At 44.3% G+C, this 15,746-nt stretch overlaps 1 protein-coding gene across 7 annotated transcripts in view; it reads left to right on the top strand.

The window, feature by feature from the left end:
- LRP1 (LDL receptor related protein 1) overlaps positions 1-15,746 on the top strand; it is a 405,127-nt gene that overhangs the window by 337,108 nt on the left and 52,273 nt on the right. For all 7 annotated transcript variants that reach the window (XM_044443327.1, XM_044443325.1, XM_044443324.1 and 4 more), the window contains 8 exons: positions 5,533-5,658; positions 6,691-6,819; positions 7,590-7,709; positions 8,694-8,807; positions 10,798-10,947; positions 11,698-11,820; positions 12,005-12,121; positions 13,134-13,262. In XM_044443327.1, the coding sequence (XP_044299262.1) occupies positions 5,533-5,658; positions 6,691-6,819; positions 7,590-7,709; positions 8,694-8,807; positions 10,798-10,947; positions 11,698-11,820; positions 12,005-12,121; positions 13,134-13,262 (1,008 nt within the window). The remainder of the gene's footprint in view (positions 1-5,532; positions 5,659-6,690; positions 6,820-7,589; positions 7,710-8,693; positions 8,808-10,797; positions 10,948-11,697; positions 11,821-12,004; positions 12,122-13,133; positions 13,263-15,746) is intronic.

Here is a 15,746-nt window from a genome sequence, read left to right as displayed (position 1 = left end):
AACTAACCATTTCGTTTTTTCTTTATTTATTTTCATCCCCGTAACCTCACCATATTCTTCAATCCGTTGTAGGAGTTTAGGCATTGTTACAAAGTGTTCCTCCGTTATGAAAACTAAATCATCTGCAAATGCTTGCAATTTATAACTTTCATCCCTAATTCTAGGACCCTTAATGTCCGCGTCATCCCTGATATTTCTATTCAACACCTCTAAAATCAGAATAAACAACAGGGGTGACAACGGGCATCCTTGTCTTGTACCCTTTTGTATCTCTATAGTCCTTGTAAGTTCTCCATTAATTAAAATCCTGGCCAACTGTCTTTGATAAATGCTTGATATCGCTTTCATAAACTTTTCACCAGACTCCATTTGAGCCATCTGTTGCTTCATAAATTGCCAATTAACATTATCAAAGGCTTTCTGGGCATCCATAAACAGTAAAGTCATTGGTTTTTCCATGTGTATCTCATAATACTCTAGGATATCCAAGATAGTTCTCAGATTATTCTTCATTTGTCTTTTGGGCAAAAAGCCATTTTGGTCTGGGTGAATAAAATCTATTAAAAACTTCTTTAACCTTTCTGCCATTATAGAGGCAAAAATTTTGTAATCCACATTTAATAATGATATAGGTCTGTAGTTTTGAATCTGTATTAAATGCATATCTTCTTTTGGTAGTGTAATATTTGCCTCTGTCCAAGTATTTGGTATTTTAGCATTTAACAGTGCTTCATTGCATATTTCTTTAAGAAATGTAGCAAAAACTCCTTCAAAGGATTTATAAAATTCATCTGGCAGCCCATCTGGGCCAGGAGTTTTATCATTCTTTTGCCGCATAATTGCCTCTATGACTTCCATAGTTGTTACTTCTTGGTTCAATAATTTTTGATATTTCTCCGGTAGTTTAGGTAGACTTCCATTTCGGATGTATTCTTTTACTTTCTCAGTTGAAATCTCATCCTTCTGGTATAACTTTGTGAAAAAATCTTCTGCTATTTTCTTAATTTGTATACTTTGTACTTGTAGTTGTCCTTCTCCATCCTTCAGTTTCGAAAGCAGTCTCTTCTCTCTCTCTTTCTTTACTTTATAGGCTAACCATCTCCCCGGTTTATTAGCATTTTCAAAGAAATTCTGTTTGACCAGTTTCATTTGCTTAGTAAGTTCATTTGTGTCCAAGAGATTCAATTTATGCTTTAAAATATTCATTTGGACCTTAAGAATTTTTTTGGATGGATCTTCCTGCAGTTCTTGTTCCCGTTTCATCAGTTCCTCTACTATTGTTGCTCGTTCTTGCTTTTTCTTTTTCTTTATTTTTGCTGAGTATGTTATTATCAATCCCCTGATATAGGCTTTAGCTGTATCCCAGACATTTTGTAAAGAAGTTTCTTCCGCTTTGTTTATTTGAACGAATACTTGCATTTCTTTCTTTATCTCTTCTGTAAATTTTTTATCTTTTAATAGTGCTTTGTCTAGGCTCCATCTGGGTGTCCTTACAGTTCCTTTCAATGATATAGATACAGGGTTGTGATCTGCCCAGACATTTGCCTCTATTTCAGCTTCTGTCAAGTCTGGTACTAAGTCTGGAGTTATCCAAACCATATCAGTTCTGGACCATGACCTATGTCTGTTTGAGTAAGAAGAATATTTGGCAGAGGTTGGATTTTTATGCCTCCAAGCATCTATCAATCTGAGTTCTTCAACCATGTTAGAACAAGACTTTGGGAGTATCCTCCTACCCTTTTTCCCCTTAATCTCTCTCTTATGATCCATTTTCTTGTCCACAATTGCATTGAAATCTCCCATTACACACACAGTCTGGTAGTCCACTTGTAAAAGTAAAGTATGCAATTTTTGGTAAAAAATTTCCTGATGGTCATTTGGTGCGTATATTGCCACTAAAAGCACCTTTTTGAATTTCATTGTAATTTCGACCATCAGGATCCTACCGTCCTCATCAGCAAGAATATATTTAGGGTCCAGTTTTTCCTTAATATATAGTGCTAAACCTCTTTCCTTTTGAAAAGCAGAAGATACAAACAATTTTCCAGGCTTTGAACATTCCAAACATTTAACATGTTGTTTCTTAATATGTGTTTCTTGTAAACAAAGTATATCTAATTTTCGTTTTTGAAGTTGAGCGAAGATCCTTCTTCTCTTAGAAGGTCCATTCAGTCCATTAACCTTTAAGGAGATCAATTCGATTTTCCCTTCCCTTTTAAAAGCCATATTTAAAAAAATATATACTTATCTACTTATTCTTCGCATTTACGCTTCTACCATTTTTCCTCTCCTTTGGGTCTAAAATCTTGTTGTTGGGTACTTCTTGTTGTGGATCAGCGTTCACTATTTCTCCTTCCTCAGAATGATACCCTGTTACTTCCATTGATTCAGCACCTTTTTCTCCTTCTTTTGAAGCACCAGGTTCTTCCTCTTCAAGCATACCTCTAAATTTTTCATAGAACTCTTGTGCTTTAAAAATTAAATCCAATTTATATCTTGTAGAGTTCCAAGTGAAGAATATTCCTTCTGGTGTTAGCCACTTAAAGGCAATCTCTTTCTTAATCAATTCTGTAGTAAGGAATAAGTATTTCTTTTGTCCTTCTCTGATCCTCCATGATATTTGCTTCAGAACTGTCACCTCATGGCAATCATCCATCTTTAAAGGTTTCTCACATGCAGCCTTCAAAACATGGTCTCTTATGGACCTTAGAGCAAATTTGACATGAACTTCCCTTGGAAGTTTGTTTTTTCTGACATAAGTCGAGTTGACTCCATAAATCAAATCAATTCCCACGGCCATTTCTTCATTTTCAATTTCTAAAAGCTCTGCCAATATGCCAGTCATTAGCTCTCACAGATCTTCATTCTTTCCTTCAGGTATATTCTGAAATCTTAGGTAGTAAGATGCCTTCTCCATCTCTAATACAGCCATTGAATCCCATAGATACTTATTTGTTTGCTTAATTAGTTGTGTTTCTTTATCTACCGACTTCAGCTTTTCATGTGTTTGTTGTATTTTTTGTGTGTTCTGTTCAGCTTTAAGTCAAACGTCAGATAATTGAGTTGACACATCTTTAATAGAATTATCCAATTTGTCAAGCCGTTCTTTTTGCTCATTTGAAATACTTTCCAGTCATATTGCCATCGTCTCTTGGGATGCTTGCAAAGCTGTTAAAGACGTCTGTATCGCCAGAGTCGTCGTTTGTAACATCTTCTGTTTTAGGCTGATGGGTTGGGCTCTGGGCAGCTGATGAGGGTGCCGAAGAAGAGGAAGGCTGAATTTTTCTTATGATGAAAGTTATTCACCAAAAAAATTTCAATGGAACAGCAAAGAGATAGAGAAGAGAAAAGAAAGAAAAAGAAAAAAGGAAAAGAACTTGCAGTAATTACGATAGCCACAGGATGGCAGCAAAGGGCTATTTTAAAAAACGTCATCACAGCAGTTTTTTCTTCTAAGTCACTGTTCAGTAGTTTTGGCAAGCGTCCAGTTGCTTTTGGCAAGTCCCAGAAAAAAAAAGAAAGATGGCCAAAATGGCCACTCCACAGACAAATTATATCCTTCTATCACTTAATTCCACAATAGTAATTATTTTGATTCTTCGCCCTTGGGGAGTTCAGAAAAACAAGGTCTTTCTCTTCAGCTTCAACTTTCACGCAAACTTCAATTCCTCTCCCCCATATCATTCGCCGCTTAGAACTCCATGGGGTGGGGAGGAATTCCTCCCTCCATCAAAGGGGCTTTTCTTTCTTCTTTATGCCAATTAGCAACAAAGGCAGCTTTTCCACGGGTAGTATTATGAAAGAGATAAGAAATAAAAATGCTCACCCAATAAGTCCAATGAATTCTTAGCTAATCTTTTAAGCTATTTTCCGGCTGCCGAGGACTTGCAGGGAGCTGAAATCTCCCCTGTATTGTCCGGTTGAGAAATGTCCGAATTTCTCCCAGTAGATGTGGAGTTGCTGCTCCACACCAACCAGAAGAAGGCTCAGACAATCTTATCTTCGCCCCGACAGGGCTTAGATGAGCCTCCCACGGCTCACTGCCGAACAAATACCGGCGTGATAATGGGAGCTCTGTTCTTCACAGCCGCCTCGTCCCGACGCCAAACTAGAAATCCTTCTTCCCTTATCTATTGATGAGAGCCAGTGTGGCATAGTGGTTAATATGTTGAACTGGGAATTCTAGTTCCCACTCAGCCATGAAGCTTGCTGGGTAACTTTGGGCCTGAACACAATCTTAGCCTAACCTGCTTCACAGGGCTGTTGTTGTGAGGAGGTTTATATAAGCCATCTTGAGTTCCTTGCAAGAAGGAAAAAAAAGTGGGGTATACGTGCAATGTAGCAATGTTTCTTTGTTGATTTGCTTTATGTAAGGTTTTATTTTAACCAGCTACACAGCCAAAAGGGGTCCTGAAGTGGCTTACAATCTGAAAAGGTATGCTATATAAAGAAAAGGGTTGGAGTGGGAAAAGGGGGCCAGTGGAATATTTAATTATTTATATATCCCACCCCTTTCCTGTTGAATGAAGCCCAAGGTGGCTTACGTAGTCGTCCTCTTCTCTTCCATTTTATCCTCTCAACAACCCAAGGGATAAGTGAAGCACTGAGGGCATCTTTGCAGATGAAAGATTACCTCCCTTATCAGGGAGAAAACCTAGGGTGGAGATTGTTTGTTTGGACCTGACAATATGCAGTGTCCTCCAACTTTCCACCCTTTCCCAAAACTTGAGGTTGTTAGGTGCGAGCCACCCCATTTATGGTACATCAAGTTTTGACACCTGTCAAAACTCAGGCTTCCTTCTAAAGCAGGTTTTGACAGAGGTAATAATTGCAACAAAGACACACACAGCCATGAAATCTATGTAAGAGATAATAACCCAGTAATTATCTTCAACAGCAGCAGACACAGACCCTGTCAGGAAGTCGCACAAGCAAAGCATAATGGGGCCATCTTCCACTGTTGTTTATTTCACCCCTCCATATCTGGTAGCTGGCCTCTGAATGTAAAGAATCTAGTTTGAACCATCATAAATCATAAACATTGCTGAGCCTCACAATGGCATCCCACAGCTCTTCATGCCATGGGTTCATTTTTGCAATATGAAAAAGGGCTCTCTACCACTGCTGCAGGGTGGCAATAAGGATGTGATGGAGAGCCATGTAGGCTGGTACAGCCTAGAGCTTTTATGGCCCTTTTATGCATGGCAACCACAGGAGATCAGCCGTGATACAGATGGTGCTTATGTGGCGATCAGAGCATTCTATACAGCATTTGCAAAGGTTGAATATTGGGGAGATGCTAATGCTCAAACAATCCCTAGAGGCCAGGTGGAAGATGCCAGTCTGTGCTTATTTATTTGGCAGTCAGTTCCACTGGATATAGTTGGACTTCTGCCAGTGTAACACGAACAGGATCAGAGCACCTGTTCCTGCGTGCCTCTCAGGCCAGACTGTTCTACACATATGCTGCCCCTTGCACTCACCCATTTTTGTGTGTCTCCTTCTCTTCTGCTCTGATTCTTTTCCACCCAGGTGAGCTCTCTCTGTGCAGAGTAAACAATGGAGGATGCCAGGATCTGTGCTTCCTCACAGCCATGGGTGAAGTGAACTGTTCTTGCCGTGGTGAAAGGATCCTTCAGGATGACCTTACCTGCAGAGGTGAGAACCCAAAAGGATGTGCAGGGATCTGTGAAAGGGCTGGAGGTGTGAGCTTGCAGTGTCTGTTCCTACAAGAGGAATCCAGATTGAGATGAGGAAGAGCTTGAATATGGCTATGTTAGGGAGGAACCATCTATTCTATTTCCAGATAGTTTTATCCATGGAGCTACATGGCATTTTCTTATGGCACGTTTAGATGTCAGTTTCCCAGACTGACATTTGTGCACATTCGCATTTCAACACAGATGTATAAATCACTTTTCCATCAGCCATAAAAGCACACATATTGTAGAGCTTTGTACGATTTCATGTAATAATCCTCTCCTTCAGCTCTGCCACCACTAATCTGTCAATCTACAAGTTAGGGTAGCACGTCTCAGGTAGACTGAATAACAGGGAATGTCCTTTGTGTAGAAGCACATGGAATACTTTGCAGTCTATGTTCGTCTGTGTGATTCCAGCAATCCCAGAATGAAGACTGGGCAGAGCCTTGAGCCTTCTTTGAGATCACGGGAGGAATGCTTGAGCTGGCAATGAATAACAGATACCAGCTTAGAGAAACACAGAAGCAGCAGCTAGACTGGGATACAAAAAGGCACAAATTGTCAGGAGAAGATGCCTGTGTCTGTAGACTGGCATCAAATGTCTACCACCCCAGCTATAAAAATGTAGCACCCTCTGGAAGAGAGGAATGCATCAGTCTCTCAAAGCCCCTGATGCTACTGGTTTCTCACCATGTATAAAACCTACATAGGTGACCATAGTAAACAGACGTCATTATTTTGAAAGCTATAGGTTTGGTTTCTGTGCCAGTCTTCCTATCTTTGCACCCATTACAGCTGAGCCTAATCCAGTTCCCCTAGTGCAGTCTTCTGAAGGGGCATTTTCACTTTGCTGCAGCCACCTTGTCGCTTGCCCCTTCCAGATGTCAGGACTGAGTGGGGACTTCAGACCACCTCTGGAACAGCTTTGTCTGAAATGGGCACTGCTAGGCTCATGTGTTTATGCGTATTTCTGTTCTCTGTGCTGTAGCTCCAAACTCCAGCTGTAACATGCACAATGAATTTGAATGTGGAAATGGTGACTGTATTGACTTCAGCCAAACCTGTGACAGTGTGGCTCACTGCAAGGACAAGTCAGATGAGAAGTCATCCTACTGCAGTAAGGTTCCTTCCCTTCCTCCTCTGCTTGCTTGTTTCTTCCCTCTGCTAGCCTGCCCACTGGTAAGTCTGATTCCTAACCTTGCTTCATGGTGCTACACTATTAATGCAGCAGCTGATCCCCAGCAGCCAGCCACCAATTTATGCCCTCTGACCGCTTTTGGGAGGGAGTGAATCCAGTGGTCAGAAGAGGCAGTGACCTGGCTGGAATGCTACCTTTCTTGAAACCTACAGAGGGGAGAGAATTTCTGAAGTTAGGCACTACATACATTTCTATTCCCTGTGTTCCACTGTGCCTACTTGTAAGCTGACTGTGTATATATGAAGGGCTTGGTCTATTAATTTGCCCCCTCCTCATTGTGATGAGGGACTGGCCAAGCTCAGCTGTCCAGGCTCCCAATGCTCCCAATGCTTGGAGCTGAAGAGGAGAGTGAATAACCTTGTCTCATCCCCAGCTCCAAAGCTCTGTTGAAGCCTGGGGTTTGTCCCTTCTTAGGATGCTGTTTTAAGGAACCTTTGTATGGCTGCCATCCCCTGAACTATTCTGCCATGGCTGCTACCCTTTGGATATATTGGACTGCAACTTCCATCATTCCACTCTGTGCATGGGAGTTGCAGTCCAATACATTTGGAAACCACTAGGTTGGAGAAGGCTGTCATCATAAATCCTCTTACAGAAATACTTTGAGGCTTCATGCCACTCCTTTTTTCAGGTGCCTCCCCTTTATCTTTCTCTTGCACACACGAACACACCCTCTCTCTGTGTTGCAGACAGCCGCAAGTGTAAGAAAGGATACCTGCATTGCACCAACAAGCGCTGTGTGCCAATTGCGGACTGGTGCAATGGCATAGACAACTGTGGGGACAATTCAGATGAAGTGCCTTGCAACAGTAAGTGCCTAAATTGTGGGAGCTATTTGGGAGCGTACACACACACACACACACACACACACACACACTTAACCATGGTAATATTGCAGTGCCTGCTGCAGTAAGCGTCCCTTTACACAAACACAGATAACTTTGAATGAATTGCACTTGAACAGTTTGAGTCTTTGAGGTCCCCATTACCTTGGTGCTCCAGTGTTACTCTTGCACTTCTGCAAGGTGGGTGTAATAATGCAGCTGGACTGCAAGTGGGGTCCACACTTCATTTGGCAGACATGAGACCCGGAGGAGACATAACGCTTAACCAATCCTGGTCGCCTTAATTCTGATTGATATGTTAGGAATCCGTGCTTGAATCTGATGAGCTAAACTGCTTCTCCACAGGGTGTGCGTAGAGTGGGAATGCTGAGCTTCTTCCAGCCTGAGAGCAGAATTCCATTTCAGAGAAGCACTTGGGGGCTTCATACTAAAAGCAAATGGGGCAGGGCCAAAAGCAAAACATACCAGCGTAATTTCATTTAATGTTTGGCTGCCAGCTCCTCAGCCTTTGCAGAGGCCTTTCAAGGTGAAAGCAGAAAAGCTGGACAACCACCAAATGACTGGTGATCAGAAGAAACTGGGTGGAGCCAAAGGATGGGGGCATGACTTTCTGCTGAGCCATGGAGGGCCGTATTGGGACCACCGGCAGGCCAGATTTAGTCTGCAAACCTCAGGTTTCAGCACCCCAGTATGGGGAGATGCTAGAGAGGCCTGCTCACTGCTGATGCTCATCCAACTGCCAGTGGTGGAGGTGGTGGTGATAGCCAAGTCTACGTTCATCCACCCTGGACCAGCCAGTCGCCCTCAGCCTAAACTCCTTCATAGGGGTGGGTGGCTGGAGGGATGGTTGGATTGTGAGGACCATTTATATTGCTCTGAACTCCTTGGAGAAAGAGGAGGATGACACGAAATGAACGTAACAGTGACTGTGCTGCCTGCTTGCTCTAGAGACGAGCTGTGCTCCCACGGAGTTCCGCTGTCGGGACGGGACGTGCATCAGCAACTCGAGCCGCTGCAACCAGCAGATTGACTGCGAGGATGCCTCTGATGAGATGAATTGCAGTGAGTGTGCTGTGGCGCGGGTGGGAAAGGGCTGGAGGAATGCTGTCACCTGGCACCTGCCACACCTCCTTCTGGCCGCCGCACAATCGGCTGTGACGGTCTGAATAGATTGGAAAGGAAGGTCTGGAGTGAGAAAATGCGGATTAGGAGTGTGGTGGGGAGACTGGGATGGAAGGCAAACACAAGGCAAAAAAAAGCCACCTGTTGCACAATGGGACCCCCATTCTAGGCTCAGGAGTGGAGCATGAGATTAAATGGAACACCATCTATGGTAGGGGTTCCCAAACTGGTTGCCAGGGCACACTACAGTGGTACCTTGGCTCACGAACTTAATCCGTTCCAGGGCATTGTTCGTGACCCAAATTGGTTGTGAACCAAGTCACATTTCCCCATAAGGTTCAATGTAAATAAGGTTAATCCATTCTGTAACCATTTTTTTAAATCAGAAAAATTTGAAGCGAAGTGGCAAAAACAACAAAGATCGTGGCCATCTCCCCTGCTCCCCCTGAGCACAACCCCAATCACACCCGTCATCCCTGCACGCTCGGGTGCGCTTGCGGGGAGGGAGATGGGTGTGATCGCGGGTGTGCTGGGGGGAGAGATGGGCGCAATTGTGCTGGGGGGAGGAGATGGCCAAGATCGTGCCTGTCTTTCCTACACGAGTGCAACCGTGATCTCGGCCATCTCCCTGCCCCCCCCAGCACAATTGTGACCATCTCCCCACCCACTGAGCACAACCACGATCACCCCTGTCTTCCCTGCATGAGTGCAACCATGATCGTGGCCATCTCCCCACTCGGGAGATGGCCACAATCGCAGTCACCACCCACTGTGGAGTTTACGACCTGAGTCAAAATTTGTATGAAATTTTTGTTCGGACCCGATTTGGTCATGAACTGAGGCATTCGTGAGCTGAGGTACCACTGTGTTACTGTCTTAGCATCATCAGCATCAGCATCATAATTTCTATACCTCCAAGTGGCTTTCTTGGTGGTTTACAGTTCATAAAATACAGTAAAATTGTATAAAATGCAAATAACAATAAAAAACCATAAAATTTCACTACAGGAATTAGCTGTTTATTTAAGCTATTTATTTAAGCAGTCAACTAAATAGCTTAAATAATTGCATGGTAGGCTGGATTGTACATTTGAAACATTAAGCTGCCACACCATGGTCGAGTGCATTGCCGCCTGTCGGGTGGCAGAGTTCCTGTCCAGCAGCCCTCGCCAACCTGGTGGTGTTATGAATCCACCTGAGGTGTTTTGGATTTCAGCTGCCACTGGTAGGGGTGTGCAAGGCACCCTGTTGGGAGATCACAGTCTGGTGGATTAGCCTGAATTGCCCCACTGCACCCCCTCCCCCGCATCTGGCCCATCTACCCAGGATCGGCCCTGATTTGCTCCAGTGCAGGTCAAGCCAATAGGTGAACTTCTGCCTTTAAAGTAGGCTGAAATTTGCATATTTTCCTTTTAAGAACAGTGGGATTTGTGTAAAATACAGCTGCAGTTTGTGTTGAATATTTGTGCAATCTGTGGCTGTATTTCATTTTGTACAAGTTTCCCTGCCTTAAGAAAGAGAGAGAGGGAGGTTTTTTTTTAAGTGCATGTTTGCATGTGCACACATGCACTCCTGCCTTAAAAGTGAGCACTGAAGAAAAAAAACCCTGCATCCCTCTGATTTAGGTTTTTGACTCAGTGAGATGCACCAAAGTCCACTAGCCACACATCCCTGCCCACCAGCCCAGCCAGCACAATCCCTCCCAACTGCATCAGTATATAATCTCATCCATGATCCCTCCTAACTGCAACATCTGGAGGAAGAGGGAAGTAATGACACACTGGGATTCTCAGCTAAGAATGTTTGAGGAATCTGCCTGGAGGTGGGAGTCTGTCCGATTCCCTGGGCATGGCTCCTTGAACTCTGGTCTGCATTGCAATGGCACTCAATGGTTGCATGATTGTGTGATACATGTTCTCTTTTTTGAAAGCTGCCACTGACTGCAGCAGCTTTTTCAGACTGGGAATAAAAAGCACCACCTTTCAGAAGTGTGAGCACACTTCAATGTGCTACGTTCCATCCTGGGTGTGTGATGGCAGCAATGACTGTGGGGACTATTCAGATGAGCAGAACTGTCCAGGTAAGAGGGCGTGGCTGACCCTGACCCCTGGAAGGGAGACCTTCGCTTTTGAGGCTGAGCAAGAATCCTCCATTGACTAGCATCAGCTTATCTTTCCTGTCTTTCCTTTGGGGTAGGTCATGAGAGGGGAAATCCAGCTGGGATCTCCCAGAAAGAGGGGCACCTTGTTGTCCTTAGCTATGTCTGCCAGCCTCCACTCAGGAGGGGAAGGAAGTCTGCCTTCTTCCATTTGACACGTGATCTCCATAAACTGTGCATCTTGTTCCCTTCTTGTTAGCAATGTGAAGTGTGACTGGGTGACCCAGGGTCTCTTTAGCAGTGGAACCAAGTTCCTGGGACCCAAGGAGATCTCAAGACAATCGTGCTTCAGAGGGGTTTGGGGAACAGTGCAGCAGATACATAGTTTTTGCTGCTGTGATTTCTTTTAGACACATGTCTACTAATTGCATTGCAATATTTTAGATTTGCTGTAAGCCACATTATCAACCATTTGTTAAAATTGTACTTGGCCTGCCCACAGCTGAGACTGTGCCTCAAATACCTCTTTGGATGCCAGCTAAATTTAACTTTTGTCTCCTCCTGCCGTTCCGCAGGTGACAAGAGTGTATGAAGCACTCCAGCCATTGCTGCTGATTAATACTGACTAATACGGGGCCATGTGTAGCTCCCCTCCCTCCCACAAATAGCTTCCATCATCCCCTGATAATTTTCTCTCCCCACCCCACCGCCACTCCTCCCTGTCTTCTCCAGGTGTGAGAAAATCCAAGTGCCCGGCCAACTTCTTTGCCTGCTCGAGTGGGAGGTGCATCCCTATGACGTGGACTTGCGATAAAGAGAATGACTGTGAAAATGGCGAGGACGAGACGCACTGCAGTAAGTGCTGTCCCCAGACTGCGATTCCAAGCCATTTTGCTCGTCAGAGCACCTCTTTGCACCAGCAACTATTTAAATGATATTATGCCCAATTGTGGAAAAATGCTGGGTTATTTCTGTAGTGCTTTCCTTTAATTCTTGAGGCTGGTTTTGGATTGTCATGGAGCCTAATTCCTTTTTCCAGATAAGTTCTGCTTCCCAGTGAAGTTTGAGTGCAACAATCACCGTTGCATCTCCAAGCAGTGGGTGTGTGATGGCACGGATGACTGTGGCGATGGCTCGGATGAAGATCACCGTTGCCGTAAGCCTTTGCTTCAGATTTGGGAAGGAAGAGAGGGAGTGAGCTTGTGGCTTGCCCATTGGTTGGCCAGAATGATGCACTGGGTTGAATGCAAAATGAAAGGTTGGGATACTTAGTGGGTTGAAGCAGGATTTAGTAGAATGCCGAGCTGCAGTTTTGGGAGGGAAGGTGGGTGGTTAGAGCTTGACTTCCAGATGAAGCATTTGTTCTAGAATTGCCCTGGCTCATTCACAGAATTTTACGAGGAGGTTCCGTCAGCAACAGCTTTCCCCTGCAAGTTTCCTATGTTGTCCCATTGTTCTACTATACTTTTTGCCACAATAATGAAAGACAACAAACATGTTAAGGAGGAAGAGATTTAACAGCTATACAGAATTCATAGAGCTAGGAATTGTCTAACTGCAAGGATGCTTGGAGAAGATGCAGAGGAATTCTGAGTCCCATTCATAGAATCATGGAAGGGTCAAAAGAGCATGTTATCCAGAGTATCAGTTCATTCAACAGTCCATTCTCTCCCACTTTCCATTACTCATTCTATGTGGGCATCACCATAGCCAGGGATGGTACATTACAAAAAAAATAAAAAGATGGGTAGGACTTGTGCAAATAATTTGGGGTAACATGCAATAATTTGCCATATTGCAGTGGTAGACAAAAATAATATCTGGGTCGTTAGCCAACCTTGCTTGGGAGGAGGCATTTTCCTGACCACACCTCTAGCACAATTCCCTACTATAGCATCCCAAAGAAAATTAACTGAATGCTCATAATATTGACATTCTGTTCCTGGTTGTCACAGTTCCCAGGGCTCAGGATTTGGGGGGACACCCTCCACACCTCCCCAGCTCAGGAAGGGAAGTAGGTTCTGGCATGGCAGAGCAAAGAAATCTGGGGTTGAGGATTTCTGCTTTTTAATAGTAACTTCAGTAAATCAAGCTTTTGGTTCTCTAAACAGCTAAGCAATTAAGAATCTCTTTACTTGTATTTTTTATAATTAATTTTGCTCCTCTAGGTCACACAACTTGTGCTGCAGGCTCTTTCCAGTGCCCGAACACCTACGTGTGCGTTCCACAGCACTGGCTGTGTGATGGGGACAAAGACTGTGCTGATGGGGATGATGAAAGTCTGGCTGCCGGCTGCTGTGAGTGACTTTGTCTTTTCTGCACTCAGATTGTAATGATGTTCATCTCCAGTGTGCTGTTTGATGATCTCTTTCTAACTTGTTAGCTTAGGAAGCAGACTGGGTTGATGTAGCATTTTCTTGCTTCCTCCTTGGTGTTCAGTCCTCAGTGCTGGGTGGGAATTTCACCTAATAGTGAAGGCTGACAACTGCAGAGGAAGGAGGAAAAGAATTCCATGGTAAGTACCAAATCCTCCTTTGTGACCTATCACTGCAAGGCTGGGTGACTTGTCCTCTTCTGATGTTCTGGAACACACAAACTTTGGTTAGTCTCTGTTCATCTAAAACAATGGTGGGCAAATTGTGGACCTCAAAATCAAAGCATCACTTGTATACGGTTCATATCTTTGGGAGAGCTAAACCTGATAAATCTACCCATCCTTTTTTGCTTGTTCAAGCATACTGAATGCAAAATTAACTTTCCCCAGGGATAGAGAACCTTTAGCCACAGGACAAATCTAGCCTGTGGAAGTCCTCTACTTGGTCTGTCCTGCTTCTTTGGATTTCTCCAGCAGTCAGGCCGTGGTCTCCAAGCTTCAACCCCTGGAAGAAGCATGTCCGGAAGAATCCCAGTTCACACATGGCCTGATGCCTGTGCTGAGCCTACTGGGGGAGGGACACAGTGCAGGTGTAATACCCGAACCTAGCTGAGGTGCTCAGTTGGACAACTTCATTATTTATGATTTTCCCAGCTGGAACAGGATGATGTTAGGATTGTAGTATCTCTGAAGGTGGTGTGTGTGTGTGCGTGTGTGCGTGCATGCGTGCACTGACATAATCCATTCTGACCAAGGCCAGAAAGTGGTTGGTCTTCTGGCCACCCCAAAAGTGTTCTTCACCCTGGCTGTAGATCCTACTACACCGAATCAGTGTTGTTAGCACAGGTATGTCTAACATATGACTCAATCAGCTCAGTGCGGCTTGCTAGCCTTGTGTTAAGGCCTGCTTAGAGCTTGACCAATAACCTTATTCCTGAGGCTGTGGGCAGGTGGAAAAACAGAGAGTGGGCCAACATTTGTGAGTGACAGGCAGTTTTTGACTCAGTAAGCCATAAGGTGGGTGGGTTTGCTTTGAACGTATCCTGAATAGAGTTTGCTTTAAGTACTTTAATGCAAGCCATCTTTTGTTGTTGTTGTTGTTAGTTGCAAAGTCATGTCCAGCCCATCGCAACCCCATGGACAACATTCCTCCAGGCCTTCCTGTCCTCCACCATCCCCCAGAGTCCACTCAAGCTCACGCCAACTGCTTCAGTGACTCCATCTAACCACCTCATTTTATGCCGTCCCCTTCTGCTTTTGCCATCTATTGTTCCCAGCACTAGACTCTTCTCCAGGGAGTCCTTCCTTCTCATTAGGTGGCCAAAGTATTTGAGTTTCATCTTCAGGATCTGGCCTTCTAAAGAGCAGTCAGGGTTGATCTCCTCTAAGACTGATCAGTTTGATCGCCTTGCAGTCTGAGGGACTCACAGCATTCTCTGCCAGCACCGCAATTCAAAGGCCTCAATTCTTTGGTGCTCAGCCTTTCTTATGGTCCAACTTTCACAGCCATACATTGTAACTGGGAAAACCAAAGCCTTGACTATACGCACTTTTGTTGGCAGGGTGATGTCTCTGCTTTTTAGTATGCTGTCTAGATTTGCCATAGCTTTCCTCCCCAGGAGCAAGCGTCTTTTAATTTCTTGGCTGCAGTCCCCGTTTGCGGTGATCTTGGAGCCCAGGAAAATAAAATCAGTCACTACCTCATTTCTTCCCCATCTATTTGCCAGGAAGTGAGAGGACCGGATGCCATGATCTTAGTTTTCTTAATGTTGAGTTTCAAGCCAACTTCTGCGCTCTCCTCCTTCACCTGCATCAAGAGGCTCTTTAGTTCCTCTTCACTTTCTGCCATGAGAGTGGTATCATCTGCATATCTGAGGTTGTTGATATTTCTCCCAGCAATCTTAATTCCAACAGGTGATTCATCTAGGCCAGTCTTTCTCAATATGTGCTCTGCACAGAAGTTAAATAGGCAGGGCGACAGTATACAGCCTTGCCGAACTCCTTTCTCAATTTTGAACCAATCAGTGGTTCCCTGCCCAGTTCTGACTGTTGCTTCTTGACCCACATATAGGTTTCTCAAGAGACAAATGAGATGGTCAGGTACTCCCATCTCTTTAAGAACTTGCCACAATTTGTTGTGATCCACACAATCAAAGGCTTTAGCATAGTCAGTGAAGCAGAAGCAGATGTTTTTCTGGAACTCCCTAGCCTTCTCCATGATCCAGCGTATGTTGGCAATTTGATCTCTAGTTCCTCTCCCTCTTCGAAATCCTGCCTGTACTTCTGGTAGTTCTCGGTCCACATACTGCCAGAGCCTAGCTTGTACAATTTTGAGCATAACTTTGCTAGCATGTGAAATGAGTGCAGTGGTGCAGTAGTTTGAACATTCTTTGGCATTGCCCTTCTT

This window comes from Varanus komodoensis, unplaced genomic scaffold, assembly GCF_004798865.1.
Source record: "Varanus komodoensis strain SLA01 unplaced genomic scaffold, ASM479886v1 scaffold41, whole genome shotgun sequence".
Lineage (NCBI taxonomy): Eukaryota > Metazoa > Chordata > Lepidosauria > Squamata > Varanidae > Varanus > Varanus komodoensis.
This window is presented reverse-complemented; position numbering and strand designations above follow the sequence as displayed.